This window comes from Passer montanus, unplaced genomic scaffold (assembly GCF_014805655.1).
Source record: "Passer montanus isolate IOZ18808 unplaced genomic scaffold, ASM1480565v1 scaffold5, whole genome shotgun sequence".
NCBI lineage: Eukaryota > Metazoa > Chordata > Aves > Passeriformes > Passeridae > Passer > Passer montanus.
The window spans coordinates 11608970-11624868 of NW_024369929.1; the positions used below are offsets into that span (position 1 = coordinate 11608970).

Genomic DNA, 15899 nt, shown 5'->3' on the forward strand with positions numbered 1-15899 from the left:
ATTTTGGCATTTCCATATATTCTCTTTGATAGCTTTTTATTAGGCTCTCCCTTGGAATAAAGCCACCCAAATCAAACTACCAGGTGCTGCCTGTCCTAGACCAATACCCCTCCCAGCAGCCACATCAGCGACTGTAACACTCATCTCTGCAGCCACATCCTCTGAATCTATTTTAAATCCTGACACTGCACAGTTTTGGCACTGACAATGTCATCGATTCTGCCAAAGCTGGTTTCCTTTTACCCATGGTGTGGTTTTGTTTTTAAATTCAATAAATGTTGTTTCCATCACTCAATCAATTTTATTTTATCATCTACTGAGGGAGCTAGGTCTTGCCCAGCAGAGCTGGGCAATAACTCAAAGCTAAATAAAACACTAAACTTTTTCTTGCAGAACTGTTAGAAAAAAAGCATCTGGCCAAACTCTGTAGAGATGGGTGCTGATAGACAAGTGACATTCTCCTCACACCTATACAAAACACATCCTGTTTCACATGGGACTATTTAATCCGATAAATCTTGCCCTAATATTCTGCTTCTGACCCTCTTGCTCCTCGTGCCAAAGCACCAACAAACCCACTGAAATTCCAGTGTGGGTTCACTGGGTGAAGCTTTGCAGATTCCCCTCCCAGGACACCAGCACAGATCCATGGCCAACCTTTGATTTGATACTCACTAAGTGCCAGCCCTACTCTGGATTTATATCCCAACCCAAGGCTAATCATGATGTCTGTGGTGAACAAGCTGACATGAAACACATGAAAAAGAAAACATACCACAGGCTGTACAGATGATTTAAACAACCAAAGGAGCTTTAAATTCAGGTAGACTTGCATAGCAGTGATTAATGTTCTGCAGTCCCTTAGAAGCATTAAAAGGCTCATAAATATGCACCTTGAAAGCAAAAACTGCAATAAACCATGAATAAGAAGATTTAGTAATTTAAAAACCTTTTTTCATGGTAATTAATGAGGAAAAAAGGAGTGGTTGAAGCATTTATAATTTAATCTGCTTTAGGAAGATTGTGACTCATCAATGTGTATCAACAGTAGGCATTTAAAAGTTTATTCTAAATCACCTGTAGGTGGAAATCAGTCTCATTTCTACTGATTATTTAGGACAGAAGAAATCTGTTTTTTACATTCCAAGGTAGCAACAACAATGCTGCATAGTAGAGAAAAAAAAATAATGTACTTGTGATAAAATTAGCTAAAACCTGCAAATATCAGCCCAAAAATTAGTTATCAGTGACACTGGTCTGTAATTTGCTGATTGGCATATATACACCAAACATAACTGACCTGTACGAGGAAGTGCAGGTTTCCTTCTTAATAGCTACTCTTCAGAAAAAGAGTTTTAATAGCTCTACCTACAACCAGCAAAAACTGCCACAGGAAAGCCATAAAGCCATAAAATCTGGGGGACTGGCTTCCAAACAATATTGGGTAAAGAAGTGACCTGCAAACACCAATATCAGTGCTGGGACTTTCTACAGAAGATGCCAACTTTAAGAGCCTGGGGAATTTTCATCTGTGGTGATCAGATTGGTTTTTTTTCAGGGAAGGTTTTATACGATTAGTCTCCTTGAAGAAAAGACTAGGTCTTTCAATTTACAGAGAGCAAGTCTGTGTGAACTTAAATCCTTTATGAGACTGATCTGATACAGAGAAGTGCTGAATCATATTTAATCTCAGTTTGATTTGCTGTCACAATTATCATCCTGATCACTGCTGTGGAAAAAAGCACGGCTTGAAGTCATCACAGAACAGAGCAGCTCAACCCAACAGTGCAGCTTCTTTACTGCCAGAGGCCAGTGGAAAGCAGCCACCACCTCCACCTACAGCCCAGCTCTGAGGATCCACTCCCAAGAGTAATTGCTGAAAAAGCAGACCAAGCAAACAAACACGTGCACGCTTCAGCCAGAGCAGCGGCGGAGGAGACGATGCACGAGAAGCTGACGACAGGGTGTTTGCAGAGCTTCTGTGCTGCTGCACATTTATTCATACCGTACCTTCTACAAGTAAAGTCAGGACCCATGGCAATGTACTGTACGCCTGAGGGACACCAGCTCAAACTAGGAACAGCAAAAGAGGCAAAGAAAGGAAAAGGGCAGTGAATATCAGATTGTTATGGAACATGGGGGACGTTAAAATACTCTCACTCTCACGTATCTTGAAAAAAAACAACAACAAACTCAGAAATAATGCAGTAGCACACGTCTGGTTGAACAAACACACCACAGTACCTCAAATGCCCGAGGTTACCACTGAACAAGAGTAGGACAGCTCACGCTTCCCCCAAACCAACTCCACCAGTGAGTATACAATGTACTGGAAAAAGTACTCCTTGTGAGGAGAGAGGTTTTTGGGAAAAACAAGGCTAAAACATACCAAAGCCAATTTGTAAATAATCACACACAGCCATTGTGTTAGTAATTGTTAGTATTTTCCTGGGAATGCTCATTCTCAAATCAGAAAAAGAATCCCTTACAGATATTTCATAGTTTAAGTCCCCTCCATAGAAATACCAATAACCTCAGGCTACACTTGGAAAAATAAGGAGAAAGACACATTCTCAAATGCTGCACAGCTAATCAGTGAAAGAGGCTGGAAGAAAAAAAACAGGCTAATCTTACTATTGATTTGGGATTAAATCAAGTGTGCCACTAGCTAAAAAACCCTTCAGCTCCCATTCCCCAAAAGAGTCCCAAAGTTGCATCATGAAAGACCTAAGAAATGCAAATATAGAATGCAAATATTTTTTGTTGTTATTTTAGACTGCTTTTGTTATTTTTTCTCCGTTAGCTCATGGCCCAATTGCAGGTTTTGCAGAAACAGAGAAATCCATCTTCTTGTCAACTATGACATTTATATGATTCCTAAATCCTGAACAAGCTGTTCAGAAAGCATACATTGTCTAAAGGGAATTTTGCATAAGCACAAGTCCTGCTCCAGGTCCTGGTCTGAGAGCCATGCAAGGAGGGGACATGGCCAGAACATGCTTTGCTTCATGAAGGGAGCCTATGAAAAGGGCAGAACAAATTTAAGCCTTCTTGGACAAGGAACTGTGAGTGCCAGAAGCCTCTGAGGGCACAGATGAAGATTTAAACCCACTGAATGCATCATGTCATGCCATCTCATGTTGTTTCCACACACACTGCAACACTGGAAACATTCTGGAAGGGTTTGACAATTGGAAACATTCTGGATGGGTGCTTAGTGGCAGAGTTCAGATAATTGCTGCCTGTTTTATAAAGGATGTTAACTGGGTGAGGACACACCCAAAGCTTTGCACTCAAAAGGTGTGCTTCACCAGGAGCTCTCAGCACAGTACTATAAACATTCTTCAGGAAAACATTCCTTCCCATAACATGCCAATATTTCCAAGTACTTCATCATCCTCACCCACTTCAACCACAATGGCAGATGTTGAAGTATTGGTGGGTGATGGCAGGGACTAAATATTTGTGTGAAATCATAGAGGAACCAAGTCCAGGCCACAGGAAATCCATCTCCATCACACACAACCTGCACTCTCGGGCCTGGGGTCAGCCTCCCAGCAGGTCACTCAGACCTGCTCAGGGGCAGCAGAGAAAGCACCCCAAGGAAGGTGTCACACATGATTCCCCAGGCTATCTGCTTGTGGCCACAAGAGCAATGAGCTTGGGGGACCCTCTGAGATATCCTTATGTCACCTTGCTTTTCAAAGCCACTCATTTTTGGGTGGTCCCTTTTCAGTCGAAGGAAAGAAGACTCTCCTCATTAAGGAAATCATGTAATGTTTACACTAGACTCTAAAAGATGCCTCTATTCCTGACCACTGCCATGTTATGGAGATGATCCCAAATGCTAAAACTGCAGGAGAGGGAAGAAGAAAAGTAGAGGGAGGAAAGAAAAGGAGCCCTACATATATAGGAGGAGGCCTGGAAGTGTTGAGATCTCACAGAAAGAAGGAAGGAAGGGGATTTGTTGGCAAAGGCTGTGGAAAGCACTCTTGCAGAATCACAGTCCTGCGGGGGAGCCACCCACAGTCTGTTGGCAACACCATAAAATCCTAAAAAGATCAATGCAGACCATGCAAAACTCCTTTACAGAAGACAATTTGGGGAGGAGGAGGAGCTTTTATCTACATCAGCCTTGTGGGAGAGCATAAACAGCTGGAATCAGTTTCAGGCTCCTGCTCCACAAGTGGGGTTAGAGATTTTTTTGGGGATGATTCCAAAATGGTTTAGAGACCAGAAAAAGTGAGGAAGTGTTTATGAAGGGATTATAACACATTTCAGATATGACCAGGTATTCTTTATTCTACATGTAAGCTCAGTGTTTCAGGATGTTTTGACTCTAAATACTAACACAGCTCCTACAGAGGAGCTTTAAGAGAATACTGATAAAAATAAGTTTATTTGCATGAGCTGAGAAGACAAGCATTGCACTGCTTCCTGCAGTGGTACAAATGAAGTGGTTTCTTAGAAATAAAACTGCATGTTCTTCTTTATGCATTTTTTTTAAAAGTTGGTTTTTAAGAATATTCTTTTGAACTGTACAGTGCTGCTGGGATTCATTGATGCTGATGCATAGTGAGGCACAGTGATTTTTTTGGTCATAACATCATGGTAACATTCTTTTCACATGTGTGAATGTGGTAGTTTGTTTACACACAAAACACCCCATCCATATTTCAGGTGAAGTGAAATCCTGAGTTAACCTGGCACAGGAGAGGGGGTAGCAGGCTATGGGAGGTGAGACAAGCTGGAAACACGGAAGGGCAGAAGTTCAACTTCTCTTTTTTCTTTAGCCTAAAATGTCTACATATGGACAGCCCACATCTGCTGTGTCAAAAATTAAGTATCCTCTTTTATATATTAATAGTCAATGCAAAAGTAACATGTGTGGAACTGTGTATCTGTAGGATGGATGAGAAACTGCAAGTTCATTATAGAGAGGAAAAACACATGAAAGTAAAGGGAAAAACATACTGTATTTTCTATTTTTTAGGAAGATGGTTATAAAGACCATCAAAAGAGCAAAATTAAAGCCATTTAACTCAACCAGCTGCAGACCTGCAGAGTGTTCTGCAACTCTGAGATTGTGTTTGACCATCCCTTCCCCTAGCTGCCCCTCCTGCAATCTTGCCAGGAGTCTCTGACGTGCTTTAAATCCAAATCACACACATGCTCCCAGGTAAACCACTGTCTTAACCAACTCCAAATCTTACACATGGCAAAGGCCAACAAAATCATATCTGAGATTTCTCTTCATTATTAAGACAATGTCCTGGAGAAAACAGCTCAAGCATGGGCTCTGTGGGGCACAAAACCTGCCCTGGGTCAGACTGGAGAGAGAAAGCAGCCAGGTGGGATGCACAGCTCCAATGCCAACACTTCCAGAGGTACTACAGGTTCACTAACACAAGAGGATAGTTAGTAGACATTCAAACACAATCTGTTAGTCACATTAGTTGGCTTTGTACCTTCTCCTATGAATGGGAGGCTTCTTTATACCATCCCCCAGAATTCGCATTGAACTGAAAATGAATCATGGAGAATGGTCAGCAGCTTGAATGAAAAAAAATTAACAAATGGCAGCTAAAGGATTAAAATCCCCAACACACAGACAGAGGGAATGGACATACAGGGAAAACACAAAATGGAATATGAAAAGAGGTAATGAGTCTCTGTGTTTCTCCTCTCTTCTACAAATAAATCTGGGATTTGGTTGGTTTTATTTTGTACAGAAAGAAGGTGGCACAGGTATTGACCATGTTGCAACTTTGCTGCTGCCAAAGCCAGGTCAGTTTAGAGTTTAGATAAGGCCAAACACTTTGACAGAAACTGTTAGCAGTAGTGATTAACACCAGCTCCAGTTCTGCAGTGCTTAATCCATCAGTGAAACATGAGGGTGTTTCTTTCCCCAGCCTGGATGTTTAACACACACTGCAGCATTGTTGAAAGACAGGCATTTCAAATCTGCTATGAATGTCAGGAATTAACTGAAGGATGAACATCCTTTTGTGCAGTCTTGTTGGGTTTTTTTGTATTTTTAATAGCAAAATGCAGACACAAGGATTATCTGTGAAGTGCATTTCAAGAAAAATGGGAAGTGAAGGGGAACTGAGCATCTTTTCACGTTTTCATTTAAGACTATTATTTTTTTCCTGATCTTTTCTGTGAACAAACTTTTATGCTCATCCCTCTTACAAAGAGAAAACATGTAACAGTGGAAAAGACCAAATTTTACATAAGGTTGATTTATTTTTTTTTTCTGTAGGATCTTTGGGTCCTCTATCTAAGCTTGACGTAGCTATCTTTGTCATCAAGGTCTAGACTATTTTTGATGTGGACAGGGGCTGCAAGCGGTTTGTGAGACAGGAAGCACCTCTCAGAGCTCAGCTGATGGTGCATTCTGTCACCTTTTTTCTCCTCCTGGCTGCACAGCCCAGTTCTGATCCTTGGGCTGGTTTTGGCGGCAATTACACTTTATTTGGTTATTCTTCTCCTCATTTAGTGAGTGCAAGATGCTCACCTGCAGAGCAGAGAAGTGCCATGGGTGCTCAGAGGAGGGGAGGGAGCACAAAGGATGGTGGGAGCAGCACAGATCCTGCCCATCAGCAGGACAAACCTCAGCCAAGGCTTGTGCTCAGTGTTACTCCACATTGCAGGTTTGCAAAAGTCAAGTTGCAATAAGGACTCCTCCCCTCCTACTGGAAAAGCATCTATTGCATGTGAAATAAATGGCTAAGCAAACACTCCGAATTTAACTGATTTGAGAGAAAGTCACTTGTTAGCACTTCACTTCCTCAGTATTTGTTGTTTCTCACTAAGCAACGAGAGTCTCAACATCACAACAGCCACATATGAAAAGAACAAAGAAAAGAACAAAACAACACAGCAAATAATCCAAATTCCTTTCTAAAAGAAGCATTAAACCAAACATGAATCTAATCAGCACCACAGACCCACCCAGCTTTTCTAACTACCCTACATGACAGCTATCCTTATGTAGCTGCAGCTGTATGTGAGAACATATGAGAAGAATTACTGTTCCTTTAACTCAGATTTTCTTACACTTACAATGAATGTATTTTCCCCCGTATCAGAAACAGCCTCCAAAGTGTGATGCAGGAGAATTTAACCCCATCTGTTCAGTGTTAGCAGTGATTGCCAGCTATGCAGTTTATTTCCCTCAGAAATCCTTATGCATCAGGCCCTACACTTAAAAATAAATCTCCCCAAATGAGTTTATGAGCCTATGGACTCATTCTGTCATAAACCTGCAGGTATGCCGACACTTTTGTCACTTTTAAAAACTGATGGGGATTCATTAACTTATTTAAGTACTACCTGAGAACCAGGAATGAAGCCCAAAAAAGGTGACAGTGTTAAACAACAACAACAATAATAGCAACAATACAAATCTTTCACTGTATGTTACTTAGAAAATCCTGAATGGTTTTCAACATTGACTTTAACACCTGAAGGTGATATTCCTTCAGTGATACCCACAGCTCCTGTGTGTAAAGGATGCATACATTCCTGATGGGAGGCTGCTGCCTCTCCCTGGATTATCCACAGGGGTCAGAATTTTCAGGAACTCGTTGAGAGCGGCCAGTTTTAATTTAATGCCATCCAGCCCCACATGCAATGGCTCTGTTTCTGTTAACAGCAGGACATTTGCCATGAGGACACAGCAGGCAGCCAGAGAGTGGCACTGCCCTGCACACCCGGGCCTGCAGCCTCTGTGAGCTGTAGGGAGGATACGGCACCCTGACCTGATAAGCAACTGGCCATTCCTGCTCTGAGAGCCTAAAAAACACTGGCCAAACCACCACTGGGCTCAGAATGCACAGGGTTTGGCCCCAAGCACCCCACAGCCCAAATGCTGAACAGTGCAGGGCATGGCAGGGAACCTCCCACCAATTACTACTTCTTGGTGTGCATCTTCCTTTGTTTCATCTCCTTCCCCACTGAAATGGGAGACTGAGCAACTTTTCTCCCCACAGTCACTTGGCACCAGCCTGGACACACTGACATGGCTTGTACACCTCTGCCCCTTGTACCTTCTGAAAGAGCAGATGGGAAAACTTCTTTTGAATCTTCCTGAACAGGGACTTCAGTGATGAATTAGGTGGAACTTACTGTGCATGAGAGACTGAGAGGGAACCAATTCTGTGAAACAGAGAGGACCCATCTCACCATCATGAAGGGCTTCCAAAGAATTTTTTTAAACCCTGGTGCCTGTGTTATCCCTTAATACAATCAGAGCAAATAATGGTCATGTTTATTCTGTGGTCACTGAGATTTAACACTCCAATAATTCCTTTGTACAGAAAGGGGTGGTGACAGTTCTAATGGAAGACCTGTCCCGAGGTAATTCCATTTACTCTGGACAGCTCAAGCATACTGTAGGTATTAAGTACTTTAATCCTGAAAGTTAATTTAAGAAAAAACAAACAAACATACATTAGGAGATTGTCTTAACCTCTTCAAAATGAAAAAAGAAATAATCAAAAGCGACGTGATAAACTCTTCAGTTTTATCACGCCAGCTTTAAAGCTGAGATAAATACGCATGAGTGGGTGCAGAGTAAATCAAAGCAGCTCTTCACTCACCTCCTCTGATTGATTTCTGCCTCGTTGGTGGCATTCTTGCCCGGCCCCCAGCTGTGCCGGCGGAAGGGGGACAGCGGCCGCATGGAGCCGCGCAGGACGGAGGAAGGTGCGGGCACGTCCGTGATGCTGTCCAGCTCTTCTTCCTTCTCCCCTCCTTCTGAGGACACCATGTTGGTGCAGCTGCCATCCAGGCTGTGTCTGTCCTTGGGCTGGGCGAAGCTCCCCACGGGTGGGAAGGGGAGGGACGTGTCGCTGCCCAGGGAGGAGTTCCTCTCCAGGGACATGGTGTCGTCTGCAGAGGAGCTGGAGCTGGTGACATCGCACGCAGACTGCTCCTCTTCAGGCTGCTGGGGGTGAGGAAAGTTAAAAATCAGTTCAAGTAGAATCATAGACTGGTTTGGGTTGAAAGGAACGTCTAAAGATCAGCTAGTCCAACACCCCTGCTGTGGACAGGGACATTGTTCACTAGGACAGGCTGTGCAAAGACCCATCCAGCCTGGCCCTGAACACTTCCAATGAAGTGAATACACTTAACATTTTAAATAAATGCAAATATTTTGTATTTCATATGAGCTGAGAGATTTCCTAGTTGATGGCATAAGGCAAATTAACCATCATAGAACTGAGACTTTTTGCTCTGGTTACAAAAGAGGCTGAAATGCTCTGCAGGGTGATCTCTTCCCTCTCACAAGTCCCTGGCTGCCATTACCCAGCTCAGATCCTCTGCCTGCCTTCCTCTCCCCAATTCTGGATTTCATCCTGCACAGCAAATCCTGTTCCTCTCACCATTTCTGGCTATATCAATCAAGCTGCCATAAAACTGCCAAAGGTTTACTGAGAGCAAGTAATGGGGAAGGGGGTTATCACAACTCCTGATGACAAACCCCAGCCTCTCCTGTGGGACTGGGATAGGCTTGTAGAGCTCAAGGGCAACACACTGTTCCACTGCACCATGCAACACAAAAAGGAGAATTATTCAGCAGCAGAAAACAGACAGAAAAAAAAATATATAAGCTTAATTTCTGTGGGACTGGGATGGGCTTGTAGAGCTCAAGGGCAACACCATGCAACACAAAAAGGAGAATTACTCAGCAGCAGAAAACAGACAGAAAAAAAAATATAAGCTTAATTCCCCATCCCCAACTACTTTCTATTAAGCAGAAAGTTAATACCAGGGTTTGCAGCATTTTTCTAATCCAACTGTCATTGAAAAATATTGTTCAACAGGAACAGCCACCCTGTATTAGAGATTTTGAGTCATACGGTAATTTTTGGGTTTAGTTTGCTCCAAAAGCAGTATGTAGAAGCCAAACTCTCTGGCCAAAGGCCACATGCTGACCATACAGCCCCAGAAGAGCCCTCGTTCCCCGTGGCCATGATAAAAAACACAAGTACCTCTCTGACATCACCTCCAGTGTGAAATGGTGTTTGCCCTGAGGGACTGACATGGGAAGTTTCAATTTATCCTGCTGCAGAGCCCTGTATCATTTAAAATAAAAACAGGCAGAGTGCTCTGTCAGGCCATACACCACAGAGCAGTCAGCAAAGCCCTGGTGGTTAATTGTCCTCACACAGTGGGCTCAGGGGGCCTGGCAGGAGCTGAGTGCTCCAGGGGCTGCAGGCTGTCAGCAAGCATTTGGCAGAAGACAACTGGATGCAAAATCCTGTTCTTGGAAGGGAAAGATGGGCATCAGACCACATGGAGGGAAGGATGAGCAGGAGTGGTGTTAAACAGTCCAGAGACTTTTGTTTTTCTGTGCTTTATTTGAGGGGCACACACTATAAGCTATAAGCTTTTTCTCTGACTGAACAAAAAGAAACCGAGATATTCAAAATATCTTCTAATTGAATATTTCACTACTCAGAAAGAAGCCCTGTTTAAAGCTTAGCTATTTTTTATTCTTAGGTCAGTGTAACAGGTACACAATAATGTTCCTGAGATGGTTTAACTAAATGCTGTCACACTGCTTCCCCTCTCACATCCATCAAAGGGAAATAGAGGGGAAAAAAAAAGAAAAGACAGCATCCACAACACAACACCAAAATACAAGAACATTTTAAACAGAAAGCATTAAAAACCACAGTATAAATACATCCCTCCAAAAACATTCAAGTATGTCAAATATTAATAGTTAATATCAGCAAACTGTGTTCTGTAAACTAGCGAACTATTGGATTTGATACATTTGAATAGGAAGCTGAGGTTTAAACAAAAGAGAGCTGAAATGGAAGCCCTGTGACGTTTTTTATGATGTTCAGCAGTATTCAAGATAATCTGATAATTGTGTGAGTCATGATGAGAACTTACTGAATTGCTTAAATAGAGACAAATCAAGCAGTCATTACGTGGATAACACTCCTACAGTGGAGGAAACAATCTGCCACTTTTCTAAGACAGAAAAATACTTTCAGACATTAGATCAGACTGGATGGGGCTCTGAGCAACCTGCTCTAGTGGAAGGGGGTTGGAACAAGATGAGCTTTAAGGTCCCTTCCAACCCAAACCATTCTGTGATTCTGAGATTGGGGCAGCAGAGCAGGACAGGAGAGGACTGACGTCACCCCATCAGCTGTGTGAAGCATGGGAGAGTTTGGGAACTTGCAATCTGGATACAAATCTAGAAACAATAGTGCAGAACACCAAATTAAATAGAAAGGGATTAGAGTAAAAAGAGGAATTTTTATTTCCCAGATGAGAATACTGCTGCAGTTTGAAATGCAAAACAAAACCCACTTCCCTAACAAGGAAGATTTAGGGTTTTTATCACAAAATGCAGTTCAAGGAGATGGTTGAAAAAAGGGAAGTACATTTGATCCATTTTAACTTTTACCTTGAGCATTCAACTGACAACAGAACACAATGAACAATTCCCTTGAACTTATGGCCCATGCTTATTCTTCTAAAAATATTAAGCCGTCATTTAAATGATTTTTTTTTAAACAAAGGAAAACAGTTAATATGAAAGACGACTCTGTCTGAAAAATGCCAAGCATGGCTGACACATCTAAAACATCTATATTGTAGTCACCACTGCAGAAAATTGGCTATCTGGCCAGTAAATATGCATTGCTCTTTAATCCCATTTGAGTACGAAAATACCATGTTTGCAGAACAGAATGTATTCTTTTCTTACAGGAAAAAGGAAACATTACAGAAATACTAATTTTCTTCAAGTTAGGCATGCTGGATTGCACCGCAATGAATTTAGGACTTAATTGTGGCCAAAAAAGAGCCTTTACAGACGTTTACTAATAGGCATTTTCTTTGCCCTCAGTATTTGCTGAGAAGCTTCTAAGAAAAAATAAGGTGTAGAAGTGAGTATTCTGAGAAAGGACACATGCACTTCTCCATGAATAACAGAAATCACTGGGATGGTGATAACTTCTTCACCTAAATCCCTCCAATGTAGGAGGTCTTGATAAGGAGAATTCAAATGTTCTTTCAATCATTTCCATGATGACAACCTGCAAAGTGCTGAGACACAAACTTTCTCTGTCCCCTGACCTTCAAAGTCATTAAAGATGTTAAGAGTATTTTAAAAGAAGAAGATGAAAAAAATTAAACCTTGGAATCCTGAATTTTATTTGGAATACCATTCCACTAAAGGAGTCAATACATTTTAGTTGGCTTGATATATAATCAAGCAGAGTAATTTTTAAATTTGGATTTGCCTATGGTTCTAGGTTCCCTAAAATTAACCTCAACAGTGGCCTTCTACTAATTATTTATCATAACTTTTATGATTTGGAGTGGATGTGAAAACCTTTCCCTTAAAATTTTTATTCCTTTGAGTTCTTTTTTTTTGCACAGCTGTTGGGGGTTTTTTTGTTTGCTTTTTTTTTAAGAGATACAACAACTCTGAAAAATAAATGCAAAACATTTATGTATTTGTGTATTTTCTTTGAGCAGACCAAAACAAAGGCAGAAGTTAAATAATATTCAAGACTCTGAGTTGCAACCCCATCCTTTGACAACGATCTGTGGGTTCCTGTCTCCCTTCATCTGAATCATTCCCAAGAGGCACATTAAAAATCTTCCCAGTAATGCTGGACTTGGGTGGCTGGTTGAAAGTTAAGATGAGCAAAGCACATGGGCTCCACCCCAGGATGTTGCCAGATGATTGTGAGAAATGACCTTATGCAGCATTCATCGTTCCAGAAGGAGGATGCTGCAAAGCCTGCCCAGATGGCTGTCTGGGACAGAGAGGGAAAAGCAGGAGGATGAGGACATGGGAATGAAGTGCTGACGCAAAAAAAAAAAAAAAAAAAAAAATTAAACATTTTGCTGAAGCCACAGTCTTGGAAGCAACTTCTGAATCTCAGTGACAGCCTGTATATTCTGAAAAAAAGGGCAGGTTTTAGTGTTAAAGCTCCCTGACCCCGACAGCTCATGTTCCACAGCTCAGCCTATGTCCTAGAGAGAAAAAGAAATGAAACAAGCACAGGAGAAGGGAAGGAGATGGGAGAGGAGCACACAGCAAACACCAGGGATAGAGTAAGGCACCTGCAAATTCTGTGACCCCACAGACCCCAATTCTTCATGGTTTTGGGACAGAACCAGGGCTTTCAGTCTATGCATTCCTAGTGGAAGCAGCCCAAATACCTTGCACAGACAGCAACTTGCTCTCCCCACATTGATTTTAATGCATTAAGCAGTAAGTGAAGAAGGAGTTATTTCTACAATAAAAAAAAAGAAAATAAATTATTCTAGTAGACCAAAGTTCAACTCCTGCTCCACAGAAAGGGGAAACAAGAAGAAAACTAGTAATAACAATAATCACCATGACACTGAAAGGTTTGAGATCCTCTTTTTGTTCATAAACATATTCTGTCTCTTCCCAATTTGATACAGAAACTGTAATATTTCATAGGTTTATAAATAATCAACTACAGCCAAAACAAGTATCTTACACTAATTTTTGGACAAAAGATTACAGCCACCATTTATTTTGGTGGTCATTAAAAATACCTATAATTTGCATTTCTACCACCTGTATTCAGTACTGTAAAACCAAAAAAGATTTAATTAAGGAACAAGCTCACAATGCTAAATTCGTTTTTCTGGTCCTTTAGAAATAACTTTAACTGTAGAAAAAATACTCAGAAAAATCCTGAGAAAGGAGACAAGGAATCAAATTGGTAAGGAAAACAAAGACAAAGTAACTGAGGTTGAGATTGGCTTTGAATAACTTCCTCAACTCAGCTCAGGAACCTTTTGAAACCAAGACTTTGAAGACAAAGTCTGCAACCCACTGCATAATGATAACAATGCAAAGGCTGCTAAATTAAGGAATTTCCTTTCTCCAAAGAAAAGAATTCCTGCCTCTGCCCTCTCTCCACTGGCAATTGAAGACCTGCTTTCCCCACCACCTCCTCCCTTCCCTATAGCATCCCTGCTACACTGCACTGCCTACTCCGGTTACATGTTAATCTTTCTTTCTCCTATTTGAAGGAGGAAACTTTCCACATAAGAAAGAGGAAAAGCTAAAATTCTTTATAACATAAAATTTGCTGTGTTCCCTCTGCACTCTTCTCCCACACTTTCCCACAGAAGCATTAAATCAGGCTCAAATGGCAGCTGCCTGTCACAGTCCGTGTCACTCTGCACAAGGGAAATGAAGGCAGCCTGCTCTGCCAAACAGCCTTGTCCTCTTACAGTCCAGGGCCCCATATCCTCTTGACAGTAGGATGGGAAAGGGCGAGGCTGGTGAGCTCTGTGCCCTACCACGTGCATGAAGGATGACTTTACTGTTCATTTATAGCACATGAGATCACTTTGCCTGGGCTGTGGTGTTTCCCATCCTGCTGGAAAATATTCACCACCATCTGATTTGATTTCAGCAAACAGAACTGTGTTTCAATCAATACATTTCTCAGAAAGCCAGTGTGAAAGCTACTCTGAGAGTTATGTTTTTCAGAGCAGGAGCTGTGTCTGCCCAAACCTGTGAGCTGCAGCTGAACTGAAGAGTGGGATTTCATGGAGACCACAGTGATGGCTGCTCTAAAGAAGGGTCACATCCCTTTTGATTCTACATCACTTTATTCCTTCTGGATGTTTTTTCACCATCTGCTTACGCCAAGAAGAGTACAAATTACCAGCAAGACAATTCTTCAAGAGCAAAAACCTAATGACCCCCTGAACAAATTCAGGCTGCTCTGACGTAGATGCAAAAGACTGATGCCAAAGGGAGGCACATCCTCTGCTCAGGAGGCCAGCTCTGCCTCTCAGGTCTCTCCCACTCCTCCTCAGCAGCACAAAGGGTACAGGGATGACTAAGGTTACCAGTGACTTCAGTTGTTGATTTTAAGCAAACTTGAAAACACTTTCATTCTGCTTGCACGTAAACAGGCATTAAAGGTATGTTGCCTAGGCAACAAAACTATTCCCTGGAATTGGCCTGAAGTATTTAGAATGAGTGTTTCCTTCCTATGACACTGAATTTACAGAAAAACACTGGTTCCTCTGAGAATTACAGCATATAAATCTGAAGGTATCAGCACAGAGGTCACAGTTTACTGGAGAAAAGCTCTTTGTTACATGAGTTAAAGATGGATTTCATATCGTCTGTGTAATCCCTAATGCCCTTGCAAGAAAATCCACCTTTTCAACTCTTCCTCTGGTGCCTGATTTACTTTTGGAGACAAAATTACTTCCATTTTTTTAACCACTGGGGGCTGCACAGCTTTTGGAATTCTGCTGCAAGTAAATACATCCCTCATGTCGCTGCATCCAAGGAGGAGACCGGATCCTTCCCATCTACTTGGTTCCAGGATAATCACTTCCAGGTTTCCAACTCACCAGAGAAACCAAGATGATCTGTGTGTGCTGTATGGGTTTATCAGGGGCTTTTTTAACCATATCCCAACCAGGCTTTCTTACCTTCCCAAAGACAAGGTCTTCCATCCCATCACCAGGCAAGGGGAAGAGGTCAGACTCACTCCCAGACTCTCTTTTAAGACCACCGTGTGACGAGGCACAGACGCTGCTCAGCCCATCCTCCAAGAAGTTCTCACATTCTGCAGGAGCAGAGCACAAAGAGTCACAACCTGAGGCTTTCTGCAGCGTCCACACATCAGACTCGCATTCTCTCAGTGAATTCCAGTATTTAAAACACACAGTTTTACAAATAAAGCTGTATACATTTGTTCACCTCTCAAAACTGCTTGTGAATTCTCAAATGATTTATTCCAGAGTTTAAAACTCCTTTTTAAGTGCATCATTGAAGTACATGGTGCAAACTGAAATACTGCATGAAACACTTGTAGCTTGAGGTGCTGATAAATACACTATAG

At 41.9% G+C, this 15899-nt stretch overlaps 1 protein-coding gene across 9 annotated transcripts in view; it reads right to left on the bottom strand.

The window, feature by feature from the left end:
* The window catches only part of AKAP13 (A-kinase anchoring protein 13), a 204384-nt gene that overhangs the window by 41179 nt on the left and 147306 nt on the right, over nt 1-15899 (bottom strand). For 5 of the 9 annotated variants that reach the window (XM_039722999.1, XM_039722996.1, XM_039722993.1 and 2 more), the window contains 4 exons: nt 15487-15623; nt 8607-8953; nt 5469-5522; nt 2011-2073 (listed from right to left, as the gene is read on the bottom strand). In XM_039722999.1, coding sequence (XP_039578933.1) covers nt 2011-2073; nt 5469-5522; nt 8607-8953; nt 15487-15623 — 601 coding nt within the window. The remainder of the gene's footprint in view (nt 1-2010; nt 2074-5468; nt 5523-8606; nt 8954-15486; nt 15624-15899) is intronic. The other 4 variants (XM_039723000.1, XM_039722995.1, XM_039722998.1 and 1 more) reach the window with 3 other exon arrangements.